We start from the raw sequence: 26,828 nt of genomic DNA on the forward strand, positions 1-26,828 counted from the left end.
TCAGGTGTATTTTTGGTTCTCATCGGAAAAGAAGATTTTCTATACTGACTGCACATTTTTCGTTCAAACGGTATGTTCTAATTTTTATTTTGCGCACTTTGAGAAAACGTGTAATGTACGTCGATAAACTATCAAAGAAAGGCTGGATATTATAGAACTACAAAGAAGATATAGATCGAAAATTTTTATTGCAAATAAGCCTTTTAGATTTAACTGAAACAATAACACCTGCTCATAACTATTCTTGATAAAAATAATTTTCATAATTTACATGGAAATGGCAATAACCTTTTCCAAAAGAATCGTATTTACAATGTTGATAACGATCCAAATATGTTTGCTAATTATTACTTAATAACAACTTTGTTGAGACTGGTGGCGCCACGAATCTATTATAGAGTCATTAAACAAAACTTGATAGTCAAAACAATTACTCGTGTTTAACATGCGTTACTTCCCTGATATTCCCAAGCACTGCCATATCAACCAATATATAAACATGAAATAAAAAAGAGTCCATACAATAGATTCTTTCCACTTCTACAACCCCGATCGATTTTCCCCGCAATCCCACCCACCATTCCAATGGATTTTACCGGTAAATCGCTATCACGATCTGTCACTTTCAGGAAAATAACAGCTCTGTAAGGCCTTTTATCTTTTTGACGATCCCATGAAACTTACAAATCTTTAGGGCCGGCTTTTATCACCCAACTCCTTTTCTCTACAGTAATAAAGCTTAATAAAGATGCATTTCTGTTCAAAGCGTTGATTTCATAATCGTCATCATCATTTGTCTGCGGTCGACCCCCGTCTCCTCCTCCGTCTCCTGGTTCCCATGTAAGAGCTGAAGGTGGATGAAAGGGGTGCTCCATTCGAAGGACATGGCCTTGCTATGTCGATCTTCTCATTTCCACTTGCTCGCTTATTGTAAAGCGTTTTATGACGTGGTTTATTTTGTTAGAAATATTTAATGGCTAGTGATTTCAGTTATATCATATGTTTTTTTATCTAATATATCTATCATGGCATCACGGGCTTGGATGTGCAAACATCACGAACAAAAAAAAATGGAGAAACGGTACGACAGATCAAAAAGGCCGACTGTTTCAACTCACGCGCGAAATAGTATGGGGACGGCATCCTTGTAGTCGAAATGTAAGGGTACGTATGATAATAAATCGAGAATATTTTAGAAGCTAATATATAATACAAAAGATATATAAATAAGATGGTCTACCTTGCTTCCGTGGTGTTTTCAATGCTTTCTGTAAGTGTGATCCGTGTGATGTAAATTAGACATAATTCACCGATTTTCGTTTTTAATTTACCGTTTTTTCCCTAGCTTGCCATGAAAGCCAAGTGGGACATCGAAGCGACAATTCATGTTTTTTGTGCTTCTCCGGAGCAGATTCAATATTTAAGTTAAGCACTAGACAATGACTAAACTGTCTTTCAAGGCGTTGTAGTCAAAAGCCGCCAATATTTTACCAGTGACAGCGTGCTTGGCGATTTTCACTGAGTCAATATAGCATTTGGTTCTCCCATTCGTGGCGCATTCCCTCGAAGCATTCCCTCACGGATCACACATACAGACAGCATCAGTGAAAACATGACGGAAGCAAGACGTCATTAGCATTGTCTAGTGCTTAACCTTGCTTCCGTGGTGTTTTTGATGCTGTCTGTAGGTGTGATCCGTGATGTGATTTAGACCTAATCTCTCTATTTTCGTTTCTAATCACTGTTCTCTCTAGCTTGCCATGGGAACCAAGTAGAACATCGAAGCGATGATTCATGTTTGTTCTGTTTCTTCACCTGATTCAGAGCAAATTCATCAAGACGTAAGCTAAACTAAATTTAAGCTAAGCACTAGGCAAGGTATAAACTGTCTTTCAAGCCGTTGTAGTCATAAAGTTACTACTACAGACCGCTATATTAACGGGTAGCCCGTAATGGCAAAATATTATATCTCCTAGTCCGGCCAGAAAATTATTTTGAATCAAAGCAAATCTGTTTTAGTTTTAGCCTCGGTAAAGTCTTGCAGTTGCCAGAGTTTCAGGCAAAATTATTTTTTGACGAGAATTTGAGTGGGTACTTTTAAGAAAGACAGCCTCTTAAGATTTTGCACAGCTATCCATTTTGCGTTCAAATAATGTTCTAGTTATTATATTGCGCACTTTGAGAAAAATCTAATGGAGAATGTACCAAAGAAAGGCTGGATATTATAGAAACATGAAACAAAGAAGATAAATTGAATTGAGACAATAACACGTTATTTAAGATAAAAATAGTTTCCATGCGCGAGGAAACGTTTTGAAATGTTAACAATTATGTTTTTAAGTGTTTTCCAATTATTAATAACAATAGTCAAAACAATTACAAGTTTTTAACATGCAATATTTCCGTGATATTCCCCAGCACTTCCGCAGGCATCCAAAAATTTAAAACCAACCTTTAGTTACCCCGAAGGACTGATTTTTTTAAAATAAATAAGTTGTTGCAGAGAGCTATATATCGATAAAAGAAAAAGAGCAACTTTCTTTCGCTAATAAAAGAAAAATAAACGATATATATATGGGAATTCCGCTAGCTAGCAGATTCTTCGCTAACCAGCAGGTGTAATGGGTTACACATTTGACAAGTCAAGACTAACAAAGGAATGTTCTTTTGTCAGGTAAATAATTATATAAACAAAATAAAACTTCGGGGACTGGGAAATGGAATAACATTCATTCTCCTGTCTGGGGGATATTTATAAATGACAGGAAAAGAGACCGTTATGTTTTTGTAGTCAATGTAACGTAATTGACGTGTAGGAATGCTTTTAGCTGACGCAATGTCATCCACATTACTACAGAGGGCTACCGGCACGCAAAAGCATAAATTATACATAAATTAAGCATAAATTAAGTCTAAAGGGTTTAAATAAGAGCAACTCTGGCCATTCTTAGTCAGTACTTGAAGAAAGTATTTCCCATCGCGCTGCGATCCAATACAAGTTCCAAGAGAAAGGTAGGAATGATCGGAGTTAAACAAACCAATAATTTTATTTCAAGTGCGGGGATATACACCATCTTTTTAGACAATATCCAGTAAACACAACGTTCGGGTAGATAGAGCAGCCGACGCGAAAAAATGTCACATCTTTTCAGGAAGTTTTCAACTGTTAGAAAAAAATGAGGTTACGTGTTGATAAGAATCAGGAGTCTATGGGCTCCTCTAAGAATCGAATCCTTCATCAGGAAGAGGTATGAGAGGCCATGAGAAGCAATGTTTTGCTTTTTATTTTGTTAAACGTACGGCTGCTATTTTGCGTGAACTCGGGTTTTTATGGTTAGGTGTTTTGGTGTTCTTAGCTTCTGTTAGAAGTCTGCTGAGGTGGATATGAATAATTAGTTCACAATCGTCCCAGTAGTTAGAGTTCAGTCGCCAAAGCTTTTCTTTCTTGAGCACTTTGATGTCCAATTTCCATTTTTCGTTCCTTTCTTAAGTCAAACTAACCACAGCGATATACGTCCTTTCCAAACCCAAGCCCAGTGGCTTTTGGTGATTTCATAAGCATATCGATTGTTTTTCTGTTACAGTTAACAATGTTTCATTTGTGCCTGCTGATGATTATTCTGGGGACCATTACCGTGCAGGGAGCACGCCAAGACTCCATGCATGTTCGTGCCAAACGTGGTGAGTGCTCCTTTCATGGCGACCTTTCCTTGTCAAATTTTTTTCTTTTAACTTTTATATGGACATGAAAACTTAAATCAAATGTTTCTCAGGTTTGGGCCTGACTCTTTTATGGCCAACAAGTGAAAAATCTCTTCTCATTTACAGAGTCTTGTGAACCAAATCATGGAGCTTGTGTCCATGTCCTTTTTCCTTGCTTCGGCCATGTGTGCCCCCAGTACTCATGTGCACCGGGTTCCTATTGCTGCTGCCCTGGGTATGAATTTAGCGAATCACCAAGCTAATTACTGTTGATGCTGTCATGATAAAAACCTCGTCAGTAAAACTCTTGCATCACATTCTTCTATTCTCGATAGCAGATCACTAAATATTTAACACACTTGCATGTACACACCAGTGTCTTTTCTTTCATTCCCTTCAAAAATATATTCGCCGAAATTATGCCTTTCCATGCCTGCGAAAATGCAAAAGTGGCACTGAAAAGAGAACCTTAATCGGCCCCGACTATTCTTGCTGTAATAAGAATTTATGGATGGAAGACTCCATAAATGTTATAATGACAATCCACAGGAACTGTAGGTAATTATATGACGACTCACACCACTTATACGACGATTCACATTACTTATATGCCCGCACAATTACAAATGTTTTAATATCTGACTGGCAACTATTCCAATTGAATCCTATTTGAAAAAGCCTTGTACTTATGTTGCCACGCAAAAATGTTTGTTGTGGGAAACATTTTGAAAGCAAATCTAAGAAATTTTATGTATTAATCGCATTATTAAACGGCTGCCAACACTGCGTCAGTTGTTTTCTTCTCTTCGCCTTGAAAACAAAGGTTACATCTGAGTGGTATGTGTCATGGGTATTGAATTTTCTTATTCTTTTCCCAGGATACCGAACTGATGGTGGCAATGATGTGTGTCTCTACCAACGAAATGACGGCCTTAACTTAGTAACAAAATGATTAGCTGATAAAATAGACGCTAAAGTAATGGAGTGAATTGCGGGTACCCATAAGGCAAGACTTACTTGTAATCTTCATAAAACCCAAAAAAATAATGTAAAATGGTATAAATAAAGGCTGAATCATTCAAGAATGTTGGTTTTTTTTGTTTCCACTCTTGTATTTATGATACTAAAAATTAAATCGAGGATGTAGAAAAAATTGAAAAAGTTATCAGTGGAATGAAAAGGACGGATGACACAACTAAAGTTCATGTAAAGCTGGAAACGGAGAAATAGGACAGTTGCGCGCCGACCACCCCAGCATTGTCATTGTCATTGCAGCCCATGGAAACCTCGTAACGATGCAGCGTGCATCTTCCATCCCCTTCGTCTTTATAAAGGTTCGAATTTTTAGAATAACTGCCAGGTCCAAATTAAAAAAAGCCTGGCTCCATGACTCCGGTCCCCGGAAAACAGGGTTCGCCTGGCAGGGGGTCCAAGCAACAAATTAAGATCTTAATTAAGATCTGATCCCACACTAACAATGCCAGTGGATTCTCTGTCGTGCATTACCTACGTCGTGTTGATTTTCGTCGATATTTTGGACACTGTTGTAAAACTGTAAAGTGAAAGACGAAACCTGCGGTAAAATTTACTTTTCCATTTTCCATTTTTATTTTCCATTTTGCAATGGAGGCTAATGCGGGCAATCTTTTCAAATGTAAATGAGATGAAGCTATTTTTGATGATATTCCCCCGCATTAGCCTCCATTGCAAGCTAGTTCCAGTCCAATACCGAGAATACGAAAATCGTCTATTCCAATACAGTTCCAACAAATAGGCAGATATCACCTTCCAAACTTGTGGATGGCTTCTATCGATCGAGTCTCTTGTTTATAGCGAACCAAAGCTCAAAACCATGGCCACCTTTCGAGCTAAATAGCGTATCGAAAAATCAGTTAAGAGCTTAATTCTTCGAGAATCAGACTATTAACTGTTCAAGGTTGGTATTAAGTGAGAAAATCGAGATTCGAGAACTTAAAGTTTGATAAATAAGAACTAAAAAGTATGATTTTTTAACATCAGCGGTCTTGAGTTTCTTGAGACATGCAATCAGCGGTGTCCCCTTTTGAGCGGACCTCTGTGGAAGCAGCATCAAGCAGCCTACAACCAACCTAAATGGGGATATTTCTTCGAAATTTAAGTCTCCGAATTTTTGAGCTTTGGTTCGCTATAAACAAGAGACTCGATCGATAGAAGCCATCCACAAGTTTGAAAGGTGATACCTGCCTATTTGTTGAAACTGCATTAGAATTCAGCTATCTGGAAGATTGGAAAATAGCAAAAGGTGGAATATACCCGGGGTGGAAAGCAGGTAAGCTGTATTTATGACAAAATCTTCTCTTGTGAATCGATTTTGATACTCGCACATGTGCTGATATACAAACGGTCATAACTTTTGAAATACTGAAAACGTACATGGGATTTTGCATATTTTACCGATAAAGGACTACACTTTTTGGTTGTGTAGAGTATAGTTATCAGCTAGGTCCCGAAATTGAATTATTCGCTTCTAAATCAAGGTCATTTTCAGCCTTCGTTCGATGCCGATTAGTAGTGGTCATTATATCCTTGATTTCGCATTTCAAGGTAAATCGAGGGAAAACTTGCCACTTTCTTAGAAAACTAGAAATGGCTATGAACAAATTAATATAAAAATGTCGGTGTTCCATACAAATGAAATATTTCACAGCGGCTCGAAAATTGCATATTTTTCTAATTTTCCAGACGTTGCAGCGGGCCTGAAGGGGCAAAATATTTAATGGCTCCTAACGCGGCCAGAAAATCATTTTAAATCAAACTAAATCTGTTTTAGTTCTAGCCTCGCTAAGGTCTTTCAGTTGCCAGAGTCTCAAGCAAAATTGTGTTTTGACGTTAATGCGAGTGTGCGGTTTTCAGAGAGACAGCCTCTTAAAAGCTGAAACCTTAGATTGTATGAGCTGTTAGAGTAAAGCTTAAGTTTATTTTTGGTTACTACCATCAACCAATAAGAATGAAATAGTTTGAGCAGTATGTTATGGTGAATATTAAATATTGTTAAAGGTTAAGTTTGGAAGGAGAGGTTTAAGGAAACTAGTTCTAATGGTAATTGTTGAAACTTATATGTATCTCTTAATCCTTTTAAGCTGGTATTAAAACAGGAGCACTGATAATGTATTTCCAGTTTCAATTCTTGGCGTAGGGGCAGGCCATTGGATATCAACCATTGGCATAACCCAGTGACCGACTACCAAGCAAACTCAGAATCCTATTGACTATGCAAGCGAGGTCTAATTTTCGATAGATTGCCCTGGGAGTTCACGCAGGGGTGTTGTTAAAAGCTAAAGGTTATTTTGGAAGGGATTCTTATAACGTTAGTTTTTAGGATCATGTATCTTATAGGGTGTCTCGATCGCTACATCGGTCGGTGTGTCGGACACAATATGACGACTTACTTTGGACACCACAACAAACAATCCGCAAACTATTTAACTTGTTAACTCCTTGTTTAGGTACACAGCGGTCAAACGCCGCGCGCGTGCGCAGTTCCTGCGCAATTTCCGCCAAAATTCTCCATACAAAGTCTTAAATTTTCCGAAAGCTTCCGCTTTAAAGCCAAAAGTTAACGCCGTCCCTAGAAAGTTAAGGTTTATACGGAGCTTATGGATGGGAAATTTGATAATTGATCTCCACTGAGATTCCCAGCTTGGAATTTTCTTTCACCGTACTATTTCTATAACATTTTCCTACAAAAGTTTGCAAATTTTCGAGTCAAATTCTTAGAAAAGTTCGAGGCGCCGAAAACCGGAGGTGACGTCAGTTTTGCGTTTCACCGCTGTAAACTCTTTAGGTGGGTGAGGAAGCATGTGAACTCCGTGGCGAGGAAGTTGAGGCAAAAAGCGTTTTGAGAAAACTGACAAAGTGCCGCTCTCCTACTCCCCACAGGTTTCTTGATCACTATTCTGCCCTTTGTTAGCATGTTTTAGGGGGTAGTAGAAAGGACATGTGTGGTTATGTCGCTAGTACTGTGTACCAGGTAGGGAGGGGGTAGGGAGATGAACAGAAACGAATACATGTACACGGCTTACCTGATGCACAGCTCCAGGTAAAGACAGCCATAGGAAACAGTACAGAAATAGGCAACTGTATCACAGGGACCGCGGTGAGGGAGGGGCTAAGGGGGCTTTAGCCCCCCACTTTTTTCAGTAAAAAGAAAAAAATATAATGAATAAAAAGCCAAACGAAAAATTACTGAAAAAAATCGTTTCTGGACGCCATATTATTGATTTAGTTTCTAAAGGACGAAAGTAACAGCAAATACTATTTCTAAAATAGACTCACCTTCAACTTAGATACATAATAAACAACTTGTAATTGTGGATAACTGTATTGAAGGTTTCAGTTATGAAAAAATGTTAGGCTATAACAGGATCATGCCCTTTATTTCTTATATTATTATTTAAAACTGGCTTTTTGAGGGTGAGTGGACTTCTCATGAAAAAAAGGCCTGTTCCATCATTGGTCATTTTCGATCCGAACAAATGGGCTAAGTTTATAAGTTTATAATTTATACTGTTTGTTTTTCAGCCCATGCTTAAGGTAATTCATTTTCTAACAATGAAAGTGAAATTGTCTTTTCTGTTTTCATTCGTTCTGGTAACATCTTAGTTGCGGATACTTCAACATGGTGATAAAGGTTCGTGTCTTGATGTAAGTCGATGAGTAGTTATATCGAACATTTTGTGGAGCAACGTCTCTTTATCACAACGTTTTATTGTTTTAAGCATTACTTGTACAAAAAATTTTAAGCTCTGATGATAAACGGTTAAATTTGTAATTTCAAATGCATTTTTTGGTATTCAAGAGAATTTGTAATCCAAATTTTCCTGGAGGAGCATGCCTCCGTCCCCCCTCCCCCAGTTGGCTAAAGCTTCCGCGTTCGACTTTAAGCCCCCCCCCCCCCCACTCAAATATTTCCTGCGCGGTCCCTGTATCATAACTGATAAGTTAGTTTGTTTCTTTTGCGCTGTGAGGGTATAGCGGCGTGCTTCCATCAATGCCATATTAAGAAGAAATAAAAACAATAAGAGCTTTGAAATATGTAACTCGATTTGCTCAAGAAAGTCATTGAAAATAGATCTCTAAGTATAGTGGTCAAAATGATATAAGCAATGTATGTACGTGAGGCGCCAAAGGGTTTGGTTTTCGAGCTGTTTTGGTCTAAAATGATATTGATATTGATTTTGACCCTTTTGATCGCAAATAAGGTATATATTTTAATAATAATAATAATAATAATAATAATAATAATAATAGCTTTTATTTATACACGATAAATATTGCAGCATAATAGCTGATGTGGTCGTGTCTTATGAAAATAACAATAAATTAAGAAATCAATAAACTACGCTAAATCATTAAAGTCCCTAGATGATACAACAGATTTAAAAACCATGTTCTATTAATGAACTTTTGAAACCCGCCAAAGATTCTTCAAGGCGGGCCTCGTTGTCTAATGAGTTCCAAAAAGAGGCCCCTGAAAATTTAATTGACTTCTTAAATTTGCAGGGGCCTCTTTTTGGAACTCATTTTGTGCACTCCTGTTAGATTTGGGTATACTTGGAAGAAACTATATTTCTGTATTATTCACATTTTAAGAAGTCGGGTCAGGTCTGCATTAAGGTAAAGAAAATCTCTTTGTTTTTAGTGGACTCGGTTTTCTTTTTTTTTTTTCAGCGGAAGATATCACATAACGCCAGACTTTTGCCAACTGTCTAAGAGGCTGGTGGCGGCTCCGCCCTTGGTCACGCCCCGCGGGAAATAAATCACATATGCCGTCACACTCGGTCAATAACCCTTATATATTTTGGTCTGAAATAGAGTAAAGGTTGAAAGCGCCCCACCACAGAAATTTTTGGAGAGCAACCCCCGGCGAAAGTTGTTTTTATCTTCAAATGATAAAAGGGACTTTCATTGTATTTTGGTGCCCGCTATTACATACCTTCTCAAACTCATAAATAAGTCAAAAAGTAAAAACTCGGAAAAAAACGGGAAACCAATTACAGATTTTAACGAGTTCATTTCTCCGATCATTCATTTGTTTCAGCTTCGATTAACAACATTTCTCACTTCTCTTTTTTTTCAGTCTTCGATGTTTGGAAGTTGTTATCTTATTCTAACCAAATTTGGTCAAAACATTTTTAAATATTAGTATTTCCAAGTACCATCCACCCATTTTACTGGTGTCTTGAGTTACAGCAGGTGCCATTCAATGCCTTTCATTGTTTTCTTGGTACCCGCAATAACTAACCATCTTAAACTCATTAATAGTTTATAACCTTAAAACAAAGAAATCATAACCGTGATAGTGGTTTGAGTATCTGGTCTGACTGTATTAGCATCGAATTTTTACGATTTCATTTTTTCGCTTACTCCTTAGTTTCATTCTTTATTAAAAGTATCTCTAAAAAAAAACAATACAGTGTTGTATTGGTGTTTGTAAATGTGGGACACGCTGTTTCTCGTGTGATATATTACAAACTGACATGGCTATCCCATTCTCTAAAGAGTTTTATCACAGCTCGCACATCTTGTAACCTAAAACCAAAATCAGTTTTTCAATTTTGTCCTCTGAAATTGATCTTTCGGTTCATTCTATCTATGTTTTTTGGTAAAGGGTATCATAAGTATCAAGTTGCCAAACAAAACACCAACTACGTGCCACAAAAAGTGTGTGCTTGTTTCTGGAACGTCTTCCTCAGTTTTTTAACTACTATGAATGTTCGGTGAAGGCCAAAGTACATTAACGCACAGATAGAGAAATTTCTTTCCTCTGGCTGCTTGCTTGTTTCCAGTGGTGAAACTAAGTCAAACTGCAAGCTCTAAAGGCAATGGTGGTCGTTTACAAGATGTGTCAGGTGTAATGATAAAAATGAGAAATCTTGCACACTAAGAAAAACGTTGAACATTAAGTTGTTTACGAGAGGCCGGGTGTTGCTCACGGTGTTTCAACAGTCAGACTAAATAAAGGATTTGTTTTTAGCAGCATACTTAGTGGGTGTTCTGAGCCATTGAATCTTCACGAAAATTGACCCTTCATAAATTTAAATTGTTATTATTGTAGTTACTACTTCAGTAGTCAGATGTATTTTTCTTAAAGACAGAAAATCAGCCACTTACCTTAAAAGAGCTTCGCAACGTGCTAAAGCTCTTTTAAGGTAGGTAAGTCAGACACTTGCCTTAAAAGAGCTTTAGCACATTGCTTTACTCGAGAAGGTAGGGAAATTGTGTTGGGAGATATCTTGGTTCAATGGATTACAAATATTTCGCTTTTTCGCAACAGTTGTTGCGTTCGGCCTAATTTTGTGCGTCGTCCAGGGCACATGCTGTGTATCCTGCGTAATACAGGCGAAAAAAAATCAATGTCGTGTAACATATATACCACGCAGGTTTTTGAATTGCTTTTCTTTTTTTTCATTTTATTTATTTATTCCATTTCAAACTTACAAAGATAAATATCAGAAGCCTACTACATCAACGCCACCGACGCTGAAAGTCAAAATCAGCCTACGTATATCGTGTGTTGTACTAATTTTAACAGTGCGTTAAAAATCGTCTCGTGTAACATACCGTTGCAGCAACAAGATTGAGCCCCTCCCAGAAGGGGCCGATGTTCCCTTGTTCCCACCCCAAAATTCCCTTGTGTTCCCTTGTTCCCTAAAAAATATTTTGTCGGTTTTTTTGTGATCCCTAAAATATCAGCACACAGCTTTTGCTCTCGTGTTTCCAGGTTTATTTCCTTTATGGCCATGTTCACTTGTTCCCTGAAACTCCTGGAAAGGGCTCAAGATTGCGTTAAAAGTTGCCTTGTGTAACCTTGTGGTAACATGGATTAACCTGGTTTATACGAAGAAATGAAATCTTAAAAATCGATGCTTATTCAGCAAGACCAGATACTCAAACCACTATTAGTGGGCATCCGTCGAACAATTAAAGGTGAAGTATCATGGCGATTTTGTGTAATTTCAAAAACAAAGGAACATATCATTTCAGTGTTAACGTAAGCCTTTAAATGAAGGTTCGTTATCAATAACCACCTACTGTACTAAAACTGTCGACGAGTGTCTCTGGCCATGGTGGGAAGGGTCGAAATGAATTACAACTTGAAAAGTTCCGCCGGAATTTTTCAAGTTTTCACCAAGTGCTCGCTTTGGTAGAACGCTAGAAACGATCATGATTTGTTCTTTTTACGAGAATTCAGTTGATATCTTTTTCTTGGTGTTCCAGGATTACTGTATTTTCTAAACAAGTAGAGGTATTGTAGCACAGTTTCGACGAAAACCAATCAAAATGCCAGTAATACTTCCCCTTTAAGGCTTAATGTTTTAAGATTTACAAACGTGAATAGCTTTGTCAGTTTGTAATATATGTACAAGAAAATTATCAGTGAAAAACGAAAAACAGAGTTTCCCCACATTTCCAAACACAAAAAACTGACTTGTATCTTTGATAGATCATTTTAATCGAGAATGAAACAAAAAACGGGAAAATGAAATGGTGAAAAACGTATGACAAGAAAGTCAGACCAGATACTCAAACCACCTTCACAGCTACGATTTCTTTGTCTTACTTCATTACTTATTAAAGATCTCAACAAGGTTGCTTATAGCGGGTACCTAGAAAACAATGAAAGGCATTGAATAAGGCTAAACTAGGAAACATTGTTGCGGACGCAAATGTTTCACAGTTTAACCACGCGGGAAACATATGTTGCGGAAACAAATTTTGCCTCGCGGAAACAAAAAAAACAAAAACATTTTTGCTTCCCGGACACAAATTTTGCTTCCGAACCAATATGTTGCTGCCCAGCTTAGCCACCCTGGAAACAAAGTTGACTAGTTTATGCGCATGAGTGACAGTTTGTTCCCGAAACATTGTTTCCTAGTTTAGCCACCTGAGCAGCAAAACATTTTCCTTGCTTCCCGCTAATTTAAGCTAGCCACCTAGGAAACATGAAAAGGAACAATTTTTCCGCAACAATGTTTCCTAGTTTAGCCAGGCCTTAACACCTGCTGTAGCTCGAGACATCAGTTATGGGTGGATGGTACTTGGTAATACTTGAAATGTTTTGACCAAATACAATACTAATACAACACTGCCAGTTGTTTGTTTGATGGATATTTTTAATCGAGAATGAAACTACGGAGTTAACGAAAAAATGAAATCGTGAAAATTCGATGATAATACAGTCAGACCAGAAAGTCAAACCACTATCGCGGTTGTGATTTCTTTGTTTTGAGGTTATAAACTATTAATGTGTTTAAGAAGGTTAGAAAACAATAAAAGACATTGAATGACACCTGCTGAAGCTCAAGGCATCAGTAATGGGGGGATGGTACTTGGTAATATTTAAAATGTTTTGACCAAATTTGGTTGGAATAAGGTGATCACTTAAATAAGTAAAGCCTGACGAAATATTTTATAATCCGCTGAACCAGTTTTTCTCCACAACACAGATTCTTCACCTTCGCGAGAGAAGCAACGTGCTCAAATTCTTTTCAGGTAAGTAAGTGTCTGACTTTCCGCCTTCCTTAGCTATACATGTGTTAAAACAAAATATATCTGACTACTCAAGTAGAGACTACTGCTTATAAAGGGTCAATATTCGTGAGGATCCAATGGCTCAGAACACGCACTAAGTAAGCTGTTAAAAACAAATATCCTTTATTTAGTAGAGTTGAAACCCCGTCAGCGACACCTTCTCTTAAGCCACGTAATGTTCTACGTGTTTCTATAAAGTGCGAAAATTCTCAGTTTCATCATTACACCTGACACATCTTGTAAGCGACCGGCACCACCTTCAGAGCTTGTGGCTCAGTTTCACCACTGGAAACACGGAGGCACCCAGAGGAAAGAAAGTTCTCTATCGGTGCGTTAATGTACTTCGGACGGCACCAACATTCATAGTAGTTAAAGAAGGAAGACGTTCCAGAAACAAGCACACACTTTTTCTGGCGAGTAGGTGTTTTGTTTGGCAACTTGATATCTATGATACCCTTTACGAAAAAAAGATAGAATGAACCGAACAGAAACAAGAATGTGGTTAAAGACGATGGAGTTTATATAGACCAATTTCAGAGCAAAAAATATTGAAAAACTGATTTAGGTTTAATGTTACAAGATAAACAATCTGTGATAAATCTCTGTAGTGATAGGAATAGCCTTGACAGGTTGTAATATATCATACAAGAAACAGCGCCCCAAATTTACCAATAGCAATAAACTGTACTGTCTTGTCTGTTTGGTAGATATCTTTAATCGAGAAAAAACTACGGAGTAAACGGAGAAATGAAATCGTGAAAAACGGATGATAATAGAGTCAGACCAGATACTCAAACAACTATCACGGTTATGATTTTTTTGTTTTAAGGTTGTGAACTATTAATGAGTTTAAGAAGGTTAGCTATAGCGGGGACCAAGAAAACAATGAAAGGCATTGAATGATACCTGCTGTAGCTCAAGACATCAGTAAAATGGAGAGATGGTACTTGGTAATATTTGAAATGTTTTGACCAAATTTGGTTGGAAAAAGGTGATCACTTAAATAAGTAAAGCCTGACGAAATATTTTATAATCCGCGAAACTGTTTTTCTATTCTTTACCTTCGCGAGAGAAGCAACGTGCTGAAGCTCTTTTAAGGTTAGTTGGTATGTGACTTTCCGCCTTCCTCAACTTTACAAGTGTTGAGAAAAGTACTTTTAATTTGACTACTAAACTAGAGGTAATAACTGTAATAATAACAATTTTCATTTCAATACCGGTCAATATTCGTTAAAACCAAATATCTCTTTGCTTGTTTTGGTAACATTATTAAATTAAGTGTTTGGGGTTACAAAACTGTTAAGAAATATTTTCTCTTTTCTTTGTCAATTTTATGCAGTTAACTTTCGAAATACGAGAAAATAACAGTTTTAAATAATAGTTTTCTAAAAGGACAAAACAAGTTTGCACACGAAAAAAATTATTTATAAAACTTTCGATGTTTAGGTAATGTAGTGCAGCCTTGCTGATAAAATGAAATGACGGCCTGCGATACTATGATTAAAAAAATGAATAAGTTAAAAGAAACAAATAAAAATCTTTAAGACTGCGAAACTCTGCAAAAAGAATATGATTGAACGATCTTGATAAAAATCACCCAGACACCGAAGAAAAAGAGTAAGTGAGACATTTTCTCAATCGAAGAAGAAACAACCAAGTAGAGAACACAAAGCTTTAAATTTGATGCTCGACGTATGCTTGAGTGGCAAACAAAAGCGTCAAGATTTTATCTCTTGCGCAGCGCCTAAATCTAGACGTGTTGAACTCGCCGGCAAACGTTCTCTGTTTTCTGTTGGCCATGATTGAAAACTACAAAAAAAAGGCATGGTCGAAAACGTCGTCAAAGACGGGAGATCGCGCAAGCTAGACAACGCGGGAAGTGAAATATTTTACTGCCGCAAGCGGATGTTTGTCCACCCTGCGGGCAGATCCCTTTCTTTTCCACTGATATGCTTGAGAAGAAAGGGCTCTGCAAGAATCGTGTCAAATCTTTGTTGAGCATGCGCGAGGTTTACGCGATACTTGCGAGTTAAGCTTGCGCGGGCTTGCGCGAGGACGACTTAATCTTGGCATGCGCGCGCGGAATGGCGCGACGGATCGCACACGACAGCGTGAACAAAGTGTTTGTTTTACAAGTTCTTTTCTTCAAAGGGCGTCTGAATTCCTTCAGTAAAAACACGTCAAGCACCGCTTGAGGTCGTATTAGTGACTTTATGGTAGAGATGTGCGATTTCAATCGTGAAATTTCTTCTTGGTTTGCGAAAAAAAACGAGATCTTAAATGATCCACAAGCTGCACGCGCGCACAAACGGTAGCTGATTGCGCTCTAGTGCTTTTGAGAGCGTACTGTGGGCTCCGTCTTGACCATCAGTTTTTCCAAAAAATCAATGCCCGCGCAGCAAAACCGGTTTAATCCGGGCTGACCAGCCCAAACTTTGGTGCTGCGGCGACTTCAAAGAAATGACACGATGCATGCAGAGCCTCTTTCTACTTCCCAAATCTCAACCGCAGGGAAGTTAAAAGAGGCTCTGCACGCAGGGTGATGTTTGTCGTCAAAAAGGTTTACAGTTTCTTCACTGAATGACGGAAGAGAATCCCCCTACTAATTACTTAAACCTCGGAAATGGCTTTTAAAGCCATTTTCCGAGTTAATCAAAGATCTCTTCGAGATATCGACTTTTTTTGCATGAAGTTAGTATGAGTAGAAGGTTTATCCTGGGCATTGTTGTTCGAACATATCATGGAAGAATTCAAACGTCTTTCAGTTCAAGCATTTTTTTTTTTCGCGAAGGAAATGCTGTATTTGTCAGTCGCGACGGCCGGGCGCTTTGCGACTCATATATGGCTTGGTTAAAAATGGTAAACTTTGACGTTTTCCTTTAATCGAAATAGTTGTTTCCTTTCGAGTTAGAAAGATTTCTACTCGGCTTAATGCAGGGTGCCCGGTAAAGGTTACGCACGACAGAGTTACCTTTTGTCTCGTCACGCAATCTTAACCCCACATTGAGAAGTAAATTTTCGTTTGGATATTACCAAAAGCCGCTTCTCCTCGCGTTATTCTTTACCTTACGGCTACACATGCCATTTCTAACGACTACATTTCCAGTAAAACAGTTGCTGTTTTTTTTTCTAATGGCGATGCATTAACTTCTGAACAGAAGCAAAAACGTTTAGCGTTTACTGCTTCCACCGGAAGTAATTTCACAACAGGCTACAAAAACACTTGTAAATATCACTTAACACCTCCATTTAATGATGTTGCAATTCTAAATTGTGCAACTCAGCAGAAATAATCAATAGCCCAATTTCGATATATGAAAATTCAGCCTAAAACAATAGACCTCAGGACGAGGCTCCGGGGACCAAACTATTGAGTTTGTGGGGTTTATTCCCCGGAGCCTCGTAGTGATGTCTATTGTTTTAGGCTGAATTTTAAAATATCGAAATTGGGCTATTGTCACGAAATGAGTTCCCTTTGGTTAACTATTAGCAACGTTTTAGTGTGTGAAAGACTTGTACCAGTACAAATTTGCGTTGTTAATCGTTTTAGGTTAAATTAATATTAGCGCCTTAAGACTTGTACCAGTAAAAATTGCGTTCTTAATCGTTTTAAACTTCGTTGCCTTCGATCGCTTAACCCCCATCACATTCTTAATTGGTTATGTCACGTAAGATTTGGGCTACTCACATTTTTAATTGTTATATAACGTTTGTAAATTTGACAAGTCACGTTTTTTCTACAAGAACGGAAGTGTTGAAGCACAACTATAGAGTGACACTTTACAAGTCACGCGCTTTGATCACCCACAGCGGAAAGTATTCCCTTGAGAAATTAAAACAGTCCCTTGAGAGTTAACAAGAATGTGGTTCCACATTTACCCCCACTTAACCGCTATTCTCCTTCATTTTGCTGGTAAACAAGCAAAAAAGTCGAAATAAAAAGGACAAATCTTTTATCCTCACAAGCCCTTTTGGAACAGTATTTTGTAATTTAGCTCTTAGTACAAGGAACAATCATTCCAGTAGTAAGGGTTTGATCGTCAAACCTTTTTTTTCGTCTACAAACCCTAGCTCAGTGGTGATCAGTGATTTTGTGATTTTGTCAGCAAACAGATTGTTTTTCCGTTACAGTAAAACAATGTTTCATTTGTGCCTGCTGATGATTATTCTGGGGACCATTACCGTGCAGGGCGCGCACCCAGGACACCACAAGGAGAACACCAAACATGTTCATGACAAAGAAGGTCAGTACCCCTTTTATAACGACCTTTTCTTGTCAAAATGTTATTCAATAAACTTTCTTGTGGCGCCCCCTGGCTCATTATCAAAATTTAGTTTAACATTAATTTGTAGTTTAAAAAAGCTACAGCAGCACGAGGCAACCGCAGATGACCTTCCGGGAGTACACAAATCAATCATATCATTGTTGTAGGCACAACCAAGAGAGGATTAGGGGACAGAGAGGGACTTAGAGGGCGTTGGCCGGGATATGTCAAAGACAGAAAAAATATTTTTAGATATGCGGACGTCCACAAAAGCGTAGTTCCGGTTCTAGTAAAGTCAATAAATCATCGGGCCAGCGTGACATTTGTTTTATCGGCTCTAATCGACATTCAGCATGTCATTTTTACTGGGAATTTTACAGGCGTTTAATGTCCTCTCTTGGCACAACTGATCAGACTCACAAAGGGTGCGATCTCTGGTAGGCTTTTATAGATTGTGCTCCTAAAAGTGGCATATTATGCTACTAGCAGTGCTTAAAATTTTGCCAAATTATGCAAAAATTATGCCAGAATTCCCAAATTATGCTTCTGATTTCCGAAATTATGCTCACAAAATGACGTAGATTCTATACATAGAGGTGCGCAATAACGACACCAAATTATGATGTTTTTTAAATAAACTGTTGTTGTAAATTTATTTGTGTTTATGGCAGTTTATCACGGCCGTCAGCTGTCCAAATTAGCTGCTCGCATCTCTAAACCGTTTGTAAAATGCCTCCAACGACTTAACAATCACAATTGTATAGCTAAAACACGCATTGCAAGAACAAACTACCTAAATTTCATTTATTTCTGTAGAAAGTACACCATATTTACTACATTTTATGAATTTATGCTCCAAAAAGTGCTAAAAATTGCTAATTATGCCGTGGCAGTGCTCGTTTCACAAATTATGCTTTTTAGCTCCAATTATGCCAAAAATTATGCTAGCACAATCTATAAAAGCCTAATCTCTGGTACAAAAAAAACTTCTGTCTTCCTGCAAACCAATAGGTAAAATCGCCATTCACGTCAAACTAACCGGCATACCTACAGAAATTAAAAACTGTAACCATAAGAAATTACGTACAACAATAAATTAATCCATCTACGTCTAACTTATAACAGGCAGCTGTCGAAAACTGGTTCACCAATTTTGAAGAGCCGAGAGGCACGCCCATGTTCTCATAGCTGATTATTCATGATTTGTCGACTTAATTATGTGCTCTGCTGATAATAGCACGCACATTTCTTTGCGTTTCATGAATTTTATGTCTGATTAGTCCAATTTCTTTATTCCACGTCTAGAGAAAAGCCCAGGAAACCAAACCATGCTTGTCCATGCCGGAGAAAGTGAGTAACTCTTTTATGACGACCTTTCCTTGTCAAAATTCTATTAAATGAAGATGAATTGTTCAACAATGACACGAGCACGGGACAATGAAAAAAAAAATCGGAGTCCCATGGCCTCCAAGATACCGGTTGGGCGCTCTAACCAACTGAGCTACGAGAGACTCGTGGTGAGCTGGGCCATTTACTAGGTTAATATGTGACACGCGTCCTGCATACTGCTAGGATCAGCAATGTCGAATAAATTTTATTTATTCATGTTTATTTAACTTTCTTGTGGCCATAAAAATTAGAACCAAATGTTTCTTAGGTTTCGACATGACTCTTATGGCTAAGAAGAGTAAAAATCTGTTTTCATATATATAGGTCCTTGCAAATTGAATAGTGGATGGTGTGTACAACCGTGGTATGAGTGCGGTTCCTATGGTGGCCAGTGGTGCAGTTACTCATGTCCATCGTCTTTCAAATGCTGCTGTTGGTAGGTACTTTATGATAATAGAGCAGTTTTCAATTGAGTGTCGTAAAACCAAAACCAAAGTATAATCACTCTAACCAATCACAAAGAACACAGACAATCCAGTAAACCAATCAATTCGAAGCAAATACATGTAGCCCGCCAAAACGCCGGAAAACGTGCGCGAGCGCGTCATGATTGGGTTTGGTTTAACTTCTGATTGGCTGAGAATGTGGCGCGAGGGTTTTAAACCAATCAAAAAGCGTAGTAATGCAAAACCAAAGCAAACGCAAATTACTTTCGACACTCAAGTGAAAACCGCTCTAACCTCGTCAGTAAAATTCTTGTATCATCACTGACACTCATCGATACAAGTTCATCACCATTAAACTAGGGGAATCCGGGGGTATGGAAGTGCGGGCCTTGATAGACTGAAGAATTATCTTGTGAAGGGTCATGGAGGGAGAGGATGTAATTGAGCGAGTTTGCACGCTTTTGAGGTTGGACCAGAAGCAGGATTAAAGCTTACATTTTTAAAGCAAACACTAAATTGGCGATATCTCAAAAAGGCAGAGTTACAAATGGCTGAAACTTTCAAGCACATTCCCAGGTGAAAAAGGTCATTTACAGCAATTTTTTTCTGAAGGAATTTTGAAGTATCAGAAGTAAGTGGGTAGGTCATTCACCAAAGAGGAAGTCAAGATGGCTGGAAATTGGCCAAGTTTATTATTTGCGTTCGTCTCGGTCAATAAAAACGCAAAAAAGAACAAGGCCAATATCCATCCATCCTGACCGAACAATTTTGGTCAATAAAGGATTTATTATATGGCAAAAAGAGAACTTTTTAATGCGGGACCTACACGGGAAACCCCTAGCTGCCGGCAAGCTAGGCCCATCTTTCCTGCTCGGGTAGCCAATTGGACCATATATGATTCGCTTCATCTTGCCCGCTCGCGGATTCAGCCATATAATAATATGCCTTTCCATCAAAATGCAAAAGTAGTATAAGAGAACCCTAACCGTGACTGTCCTCACTGTAATAGGAATTGACCTCGCTCCCAATGTGTGGCTTCAATAGCTCAGTTGGTAGAGCATCGCACCGGTAACGCGGAGGTCACGGGTTCGAATCCCGTTGAAGCCCTGAATTTTTTTCAGGCTTCTTTATTCCAATTGCTTAAATTGGAAATTCACTGCGACGATCATTTATCACTCTCATATACATCCGCAGTTCATATATGAATCATTTCATATACATTACATCATTTCACTCCTCTCACGGGAAAATATGAACTCACAATTGACCTCGCTCCCAATGTGTGGCTTCAATAGCTCAGTTGGTAGAGCATCGCACCGGTAACGCGGAGGTCACGGGTTCGAATCCCGTTGAAGCCCTGAATTTTTTTCAGGCTTCTTTATTCCAATTGCTTAAATTGGAAATTCACTGCGACGATCATTTATCACTCTCATATACATCCGCAGTTCATATATGAATCATTTCATATACATTACATCATTTCACTCCTCTCACGGGAAAATATGAACTCACAATTGACCTCGCTCCCAATGTGTGGCTTCAATAGCTCAGTTGGTAGAGCATCGCACCGGTAACGCGGAGGTCACGGGTTCGAATCCCGTTGAAGCCCTGAATTTTTTTCAGGCTTCTTTATTCCAATTGCTTAAATTGGAAATTCACTGCGACGATCATTTATCACTCTCATATACATCCGCAGTTCATATATGAATCATTTCATATACATTACATCATTTCACTCCTCTCACGGGAAAATATGAACTCACAATTGACCTCGCTCCCAATGTGTGGCTTCAATAGCTCAGTTGGTAGAGCATCGCACCGGTAACGCGGAGGTCACGGGTTCGAATCCCGTTGAAGCCCTGAATTTTTTTCAGGCTTCTTTATTCCAATTGCTTAAATTGGAAATTCACTGCGACGATCATTTATCACTCTCATATACATCCGCAGTTCATATATGAATCATTTCATATACATTACATCATTTCACTCCTCTCACGGGAAAATATGAACTCACAATTGACCTCGCTCCCAATGTGTGGCTTCAATAGCTCAGTTGGTAGAGCATCGCACCGGTAACGCGGAGGTCACGGGTTCGAATCCCGTTGAAGCCCTGAATTTTTTTCAGGCTTCTTTATTCCAATTGCTTAAATTGGAAATTCACTGCGACGATCATTTATCACTCTCATATACATCCGCAGTTCATATATGAATCATTTCATATACATTACATCATTTCACTCCTCTCACGGGAAAATATGAACTCACAATTGACCTCGCTCCCAATGTGTGGCTTCAATAGCTCAGTTGGTAGAGCATCGCACCGGTAACGCGGAGGTCACGGGTTCGAATCCCGTTGAAGCCCTGAATTTTTTCAGGCTTCTTTATTCCAATTGCTTAAATTGGAAATTCACTGCGACGATCATTTATCACTCTCATATACATCCGCAGTTCATATATGAATCATTTCATATACATTACATCATTTCACTCCTCTCACGGGAAAATATGAACTCACAATTGACCTCGCTCCCAATGTGTGGCTTCAATAGCTCAGTTGGTAGAGCATCGCACCGGTAACGCGGAGGTCACGGGTTCGAATCCCGTTGAAGCCCTGAATTTTTTTCAGGCTTCTTTATTCCAATTGCTTAAATTGGAAATTCACTGCGACGATCATTTATCACTCTCATATACATCCGCAGTTCATATATGAATCATTTCATATACATTACATCATTTCACTCCTCTCACGGGAAAATATGAACTCACAATTGACCTCGCTCCCAATGTGTGGCTTCAATAGCTCAGTTGGTAGAGCATCGCACCGGTAACGCGGAGGTCACGGGTTCGAATCCCGTTGAAGCCCTGAATTTTTTTTTTCAGGCTTCTTTATTCCAATTGCTTAAATTGGAAATTCACTGCGACGATCATTTATCACTCTCATATACATCCGCAGTTCATATATGAATCATTTCATATACATTACATCATTTCACTCCTCTCACGGGAAAATATGAACTCACAATTGACCTCGCTCCCAATGTGTGGCTTCAATAGCTCAGTTGGTAGAGCATCGCACCGGTAACGCGGAGGTCACGGGTTCGAATCCCGTTGAAGCCCTGAATTTTTTTCAGGCTTCTTTATTCCAATTGCTTAAATTGGAAATTCACTGCGACGATCATTTATCACTCTCATATACATCCGCAGTTCATATATGAATCATTTCATATACATTACATCATTTCACTCCTCTCACGGGAAAATATGAACTCACAATTGACCTCGCTCCCAATGTGTGGCTTCAATAGCTCAGTTGGTAGAGCATCGCACCGGTAACGCGGAGGTCACGGGTTCGAATCCCGTTGAAGCCCTGAATTTTTTTCAGGCTTCTTTATTCCAATTGCTTAAATTGGAAATTCACTGCGACGATCATTTATCACTCTCATATACATCCGCAGTTCATATATGAATCATTTCATATACATTACATCATTTCACTCCTCTCACGGGAAAATATGAACTCACAATTGACCTCGCTCCCAATGTGTGGCTTCAATAGCTCAGTTGGTAGAGCATCGCACCGGTAACGCGGAGGTCACGGGTTCGAATCCCGTTGAAGCCCTGAATTTTTTTCAGGCTTCTTTATTCCAATTGCTTAAATTGGAAATTCACTGCGACGATCATTTATCACTCTCATATACATCCGCAGTTCATATATGAATCATTTCATATACATTACATCATTTCACTCCTCTCACGGGAAAATATGAACTCACAATTGACCTCGCTCCCAATGTGTGGCTTCAATAGCTCAGTTGGTAGAGCATCGCACCGGTAACGCGGAGGTCACGGGTTCGAATCCCGTTGAAGCCCTGAATTTTTTTCAGGCTTCTTTATTCCAATTGCTTAAATTGGAAATTCACTGCGACGATCATTTATCACTCTCATATACATCCGCAGTTCATATATGAATCATTTCATATACATTACATCATTTCACTCCTCTCACGGGAAAATATGAACTCACAATTGACCTCGCTCCCAATGTGTGGCTTCAATAGCTCAGTTGGTAGAGCATCGCACCGGTAACGCGGAGGTCACGGGTTCGAATCCCGTTGAAGCCCTGAATTTTTTTCAGGCTTCTTTATTCCAATTGCTTAAATTGGAAATTCACTGCGACGATCATTTATCACTCTCATATACATCCGCAGTTCATATATGAATCATTTCATATACATTACATCATTTCACTCCTCTCACGGGAAAATATGAACTCACAATTGACCTCGCTCCCAATGTGTGGCTTCAATAGCTCAGTTGGTAGAGCATCGCACCGGTAACGCGGAGGTCACGGGTTCGAATCCCGTTGAAGCCCTGAATTTTTTTCAGGCTTCTTTATTCCAATTGCTTAAATTGGAAATTCACTGCGACGATCATTTATCACTCTCATATACATCCGCAGTTCATATATGAATCATTTCATATACATTACATCATTTCACTCCTCTCACGGGAAAATATGAACTCACAATTGACCTCGCTCCCAATGTGTGGCTTCAATAGCTCAGTTGGTAGAGCATCGCACCGGTAACGCGGAGGTCACGGGTTCGAATCCCGTTGAAGCCCTGAATTTTTTTCAGGCTTCTTTATTCCAATTGCTTAAATTGGAAATTTACTGCGACGATCATTTATCACTCTCATATACATCCGCAGTTCATATATGAATCATTTCATATACATTACATCATTTCACTCCTCTCACGGGAAAATATGAACTCACAATTGACCTCGCTCCCAATGTGTGGCTTCAATAGCTCAGTTGGTAGAGCATCGCACCGGTAACGCGGAGGTCACGGGTTCGAATCCCGTTGAAGCCCTGAATTTTTTTTCAGGCTTCTTTATTCCAATTGCTTAAATTGGAAATTCACTGCGACGATCATTTATCACTCTCATATACATCCGCAGTTCATATATGAATCATTTCATATACATTACATCATTTCACTCCTCTCACGGGAAAATATGAACTCACAATTGACCTCGCTCCCAATGTGTGGCTTCAATAGCTCAGTTGGTAGAGCATCGCACCGGTAACGCGGAGGTCACGGGTTCGAATCCCGTTGAAGCCCTGAATTTTTTTTCAGGCTTCTTTATTCCAATTGCTTAAATTGGAAATTCACTGCGACGATCATTTATCACTCTCATATACATCCGCAGTTCATATATGAATCATTTCATATACATTACATCAAAAAGAAAACAGTTTGCATGAAATTTTATATACACTATATATAAGAACATCTCATTTTGAGGCTGAGGTGGAGCGTTCAGTTTTTTACGATTTCAAGCTGAAAACGTTCTTGTAATGTTTTAAGCTACATTTTATATTATTTCAATAAAACAATGCAGTCGTGACCAGGAATCGAATCAAAGAGCATTGTTGTCCTAAGCCTAAAGCCTGGTTTCCATATGATCGCAGACGATCGCAATGGATCGAAGACGATCGCAGAATTGTAGGTTCTGCAATCTGCGATCATATGGAAACACGCATCTGCGATCGTTTGCGATCGTCTGCGATCGATCGCACACGATCGCAAACGATCGCAGAACTGAAATAGAGCCAAGTTCTATTCCCTGCGATCGTCTGCGATCGTTGCGATCATATGGAAACACAATTACGATCGACTGCGATCAATTGCGATCGAAATTTATCCCATAATATTGATAATCGATCCCATCATTCAACACCATTCAACTATTCTGCGATCGTCTGCGATCGTTTGCGATCATATGGAAACAGTTCGCTCTGCAATCTCTGCGATCACACGGTTCAGTGAATTTCTGCGAGTTTGAGATCGTCTGCGATCATATGGAAACCAGCCTTAAGTTGGACTACAAACTGAAATGTACTACACGGTGTGTCATGAAATAATAAAACCAAAGCATTGGGTTAATTGTACTTTCAGACCAAAGTTTTGCATTTATTTATACTGCTCGTTAAACAAGAAAGCAAATGGGCAAAAGAAACACTAATGGAGGGGGGGGGGGCGTAAGGGGGGTCCGAAAACCACAAAACCGCACAGAAATACGCTACAAAACCGCAAACCGCATCAAATTTTACCAAAATACCGAAACCGCAGTTTCAAATGACCAACAACTGTGCTTGGAGAAGATTGGATCTGAGCCGAAATCTGGCCTGAAATGTCATCAAGTAAACGTATCATTGGATAAAACAGTTAAACACATCAAGTGTTAACTGAAAGAGGCTGCAATTGCAAACCACAGGACAAGTTTGCTTAATAACGAACCCTGATTGTGTAAGCTGATACGCTGTAAAACAAAACACTTGGCTCAAGCTGGTTTAACTGAAGTAAAACAACCGAATGTGAAAAGTGGAAACATAAGAGAATCATATCACCGCAGAGAATTTTCTCACCGACTACCGCGATCTAAAATTTGTAATAACTGCACACCGCGTGGTCTTGTAAAACCGCAATACCGCAGGTTTAAATAAAGATTACCGCAAAACTGCATCACCGCAAACCCTTACGCCCCGTTACGCCCCCTCCCCAATGCGTTCTTAGACCTTAACTCATCTGAGTCTCAGCCTAGGGTATGTTCTTAGCGTGGCGGTCTAAAAATTTGGTCAAACTCAGCCTCAACGTTCTTATATAAAAAAAGTTTTTTATATATATAAAAATACATAAGTACGTAATTAAATGGATGCCAACCTTGCGTCACTTGTTTTATTCTCATCTCCTTGAAAACATAAGTTACATCTTAGTGGTATGACTCATGGTTATGACATTTTTCTTTCTCTTTTCTCAGGTGAGAACCGGATGATGACAACAGCCAACTGGATAACTATTTCCATAAATCAAATGACGGCCTTACTTAGTAACAAAATAATAAGCTGATAAAATGAACGCTAAAGTAATGGAGTAAATTCGGGTATCCATAATGCAGGATTTACTTGTAATCTTCATAAAATACAAAAAATAATGCAAAATGGTATAAATAAAGGCCGTATTATTCACGGATGTTGTATTTTATGTTTATCTTGTATTCATGATACTAGAAATGAAATCGAGAATCGAATGTAGAAAAGGAAAAAAAAAAAAAACATTGGAACATGACTCTAATCTTCGGGTTGAAGGTCATTGATTTCCACAGGCACTGAGCACAAATGTGATGGCAGCAGCACGTCTAAAGTGATAAGACTGTTCGGCTATGTATCATGTTTTGTATTCATTCGTATTTTCTTGGGTTTTCCAGTCTAGTGAACTCCAGGCATTACATATATATACCCTGCGAGCAGAGCTCTCTTAGGGACGGACCATTATTTTTTTGGAGGGGGGGTGGGGGGGATGAAAAATATTGAAAAAATTGTTTGCAGGGCCATGAAAGACAAAATAAATTGTTTGCAAAAACGATATGTATAACAAAAAATAGTAAG

The 26,828-nt window shown here is 38.7% G+C and overlaps 2 protein-coding genes across 3 annotated transcripts; both read left to right on the forward strand.

Moving 5' to 3' along the window:
- Positions 1-1,014: 1,014 nt before the first annotated feature.
- On the forward strand, positions 1,015-4,787 carry LOC144633330 (small cysteine-rich protein 8-like). Of its 2 annotated transcripts, XM_078492221.1 has the most exons (5): positions 1,015-1,164; positions 1,755-1,841; positions 3,585-3,681; positions 3,829-3,937; positions 4,581-4,787. In XM_078492221.1, the coding sequence occupies exons 2-5, from the start codon at positions 1,788-1,790 to the stop codon at positions 4,591-4,593; spliced, it is 273 nt and encodes a 90-aa protein (XP_078348347.1). In that variant the 5' UTR covers positions 1,015-1,164; positions 1,755-1,787; the 3' UTR covers positions 4,594-4,787. The 2 variants fall into 2 exon arrangements, with proteins under 2 accessions (XP_078348347.1, XP_078348348.1); XM_078492222.1 differs by lacking the exons at positions 1,015-1,164; positions 1,755-1,841 and adding an exon at positions 1,913-3,012.
- Positions 4,788-13,177: 8,390 nt separating this feature from the next.
- LOC144633331 (small cysteine-rich protein 8-like) lies at positions 13,178-26,401 on the forward strand. Its single transcript, XM_078492223.1, has 5 exons — positions 13,178-13,236; positions 17,407-17,519; positions 18,846-18,890; positions 19,254-19,365; positions 26,201-26,401. The coding sequence occupies exons 2-5, from the start codon at positions 17,414-17,416 to the stop codon at positions 26,202-26,204; spliced, it is 267 nt and encodes an 88-aa protein (XP_078348349.1). The 5' UTR covers positions 13,178-13,236; positions 17,407-17,413; the 3' UTR covers positions 26,205-26,401.
- The last annotated feature ends 427 nt before the right edge of the window (positions 26,402-26,828 follow it).

This window comes from Oculina patagonica, chromosome 12 (assembly GCF_052425735.1).
Source record: "Oculina patagonica isolate OP01 chromosome 12, crgOcupat, whole genome shotgun sequence".
NCBI lineage: Eukaryota > Metazoa > Cnidaria > Anthozoa > Scleractinia > Oculinidae > Oculina > Oculina patagonica.

Coding starts and splice junctions, on each gene's coding strand:
- LOC144633330 (XM_078492221.1), top strand. CDS start 1,788: ATGATTCATGTTTGTTCTGTTTCTTCACCTGATTCAGAGCAAATTCAT. Junction 1,842..3,584: donor CAGAGCAAATTCATCAAGAC/GTAAGCTAAACT, acceptor TTTCTGTTACAG/TTAACAATGTTTCATTTGTG. Junction 3,682..3,828: donor GCATGTTCGTGCCAAACGTG/GTGAGTGCTCCT, acceptor TCTCATTTACAG/AGTCTTGTGAACCAAATCAT.
- LOC144633331 (XM_078492223.1), top strand. CDS start 17,414: ATGTTTCATTTGTGCCTGCTGATGATTATTCTGGGGACCATTACCGTG. Junction 17,520..18,845: donor ACATGTTCATGACAAAGAAG/GTCAGTACCCCT, acceptor TTCCACGTCTAG/AGAAAAGCCCAGGAAACCAA. Junction 18,891..19,253: donor GCTTGTCCATGCCGGAGAAA/GTGAGTAACTCT, acceptor TCATATATATAG/GTCCTTGCAAATTGAATAGT.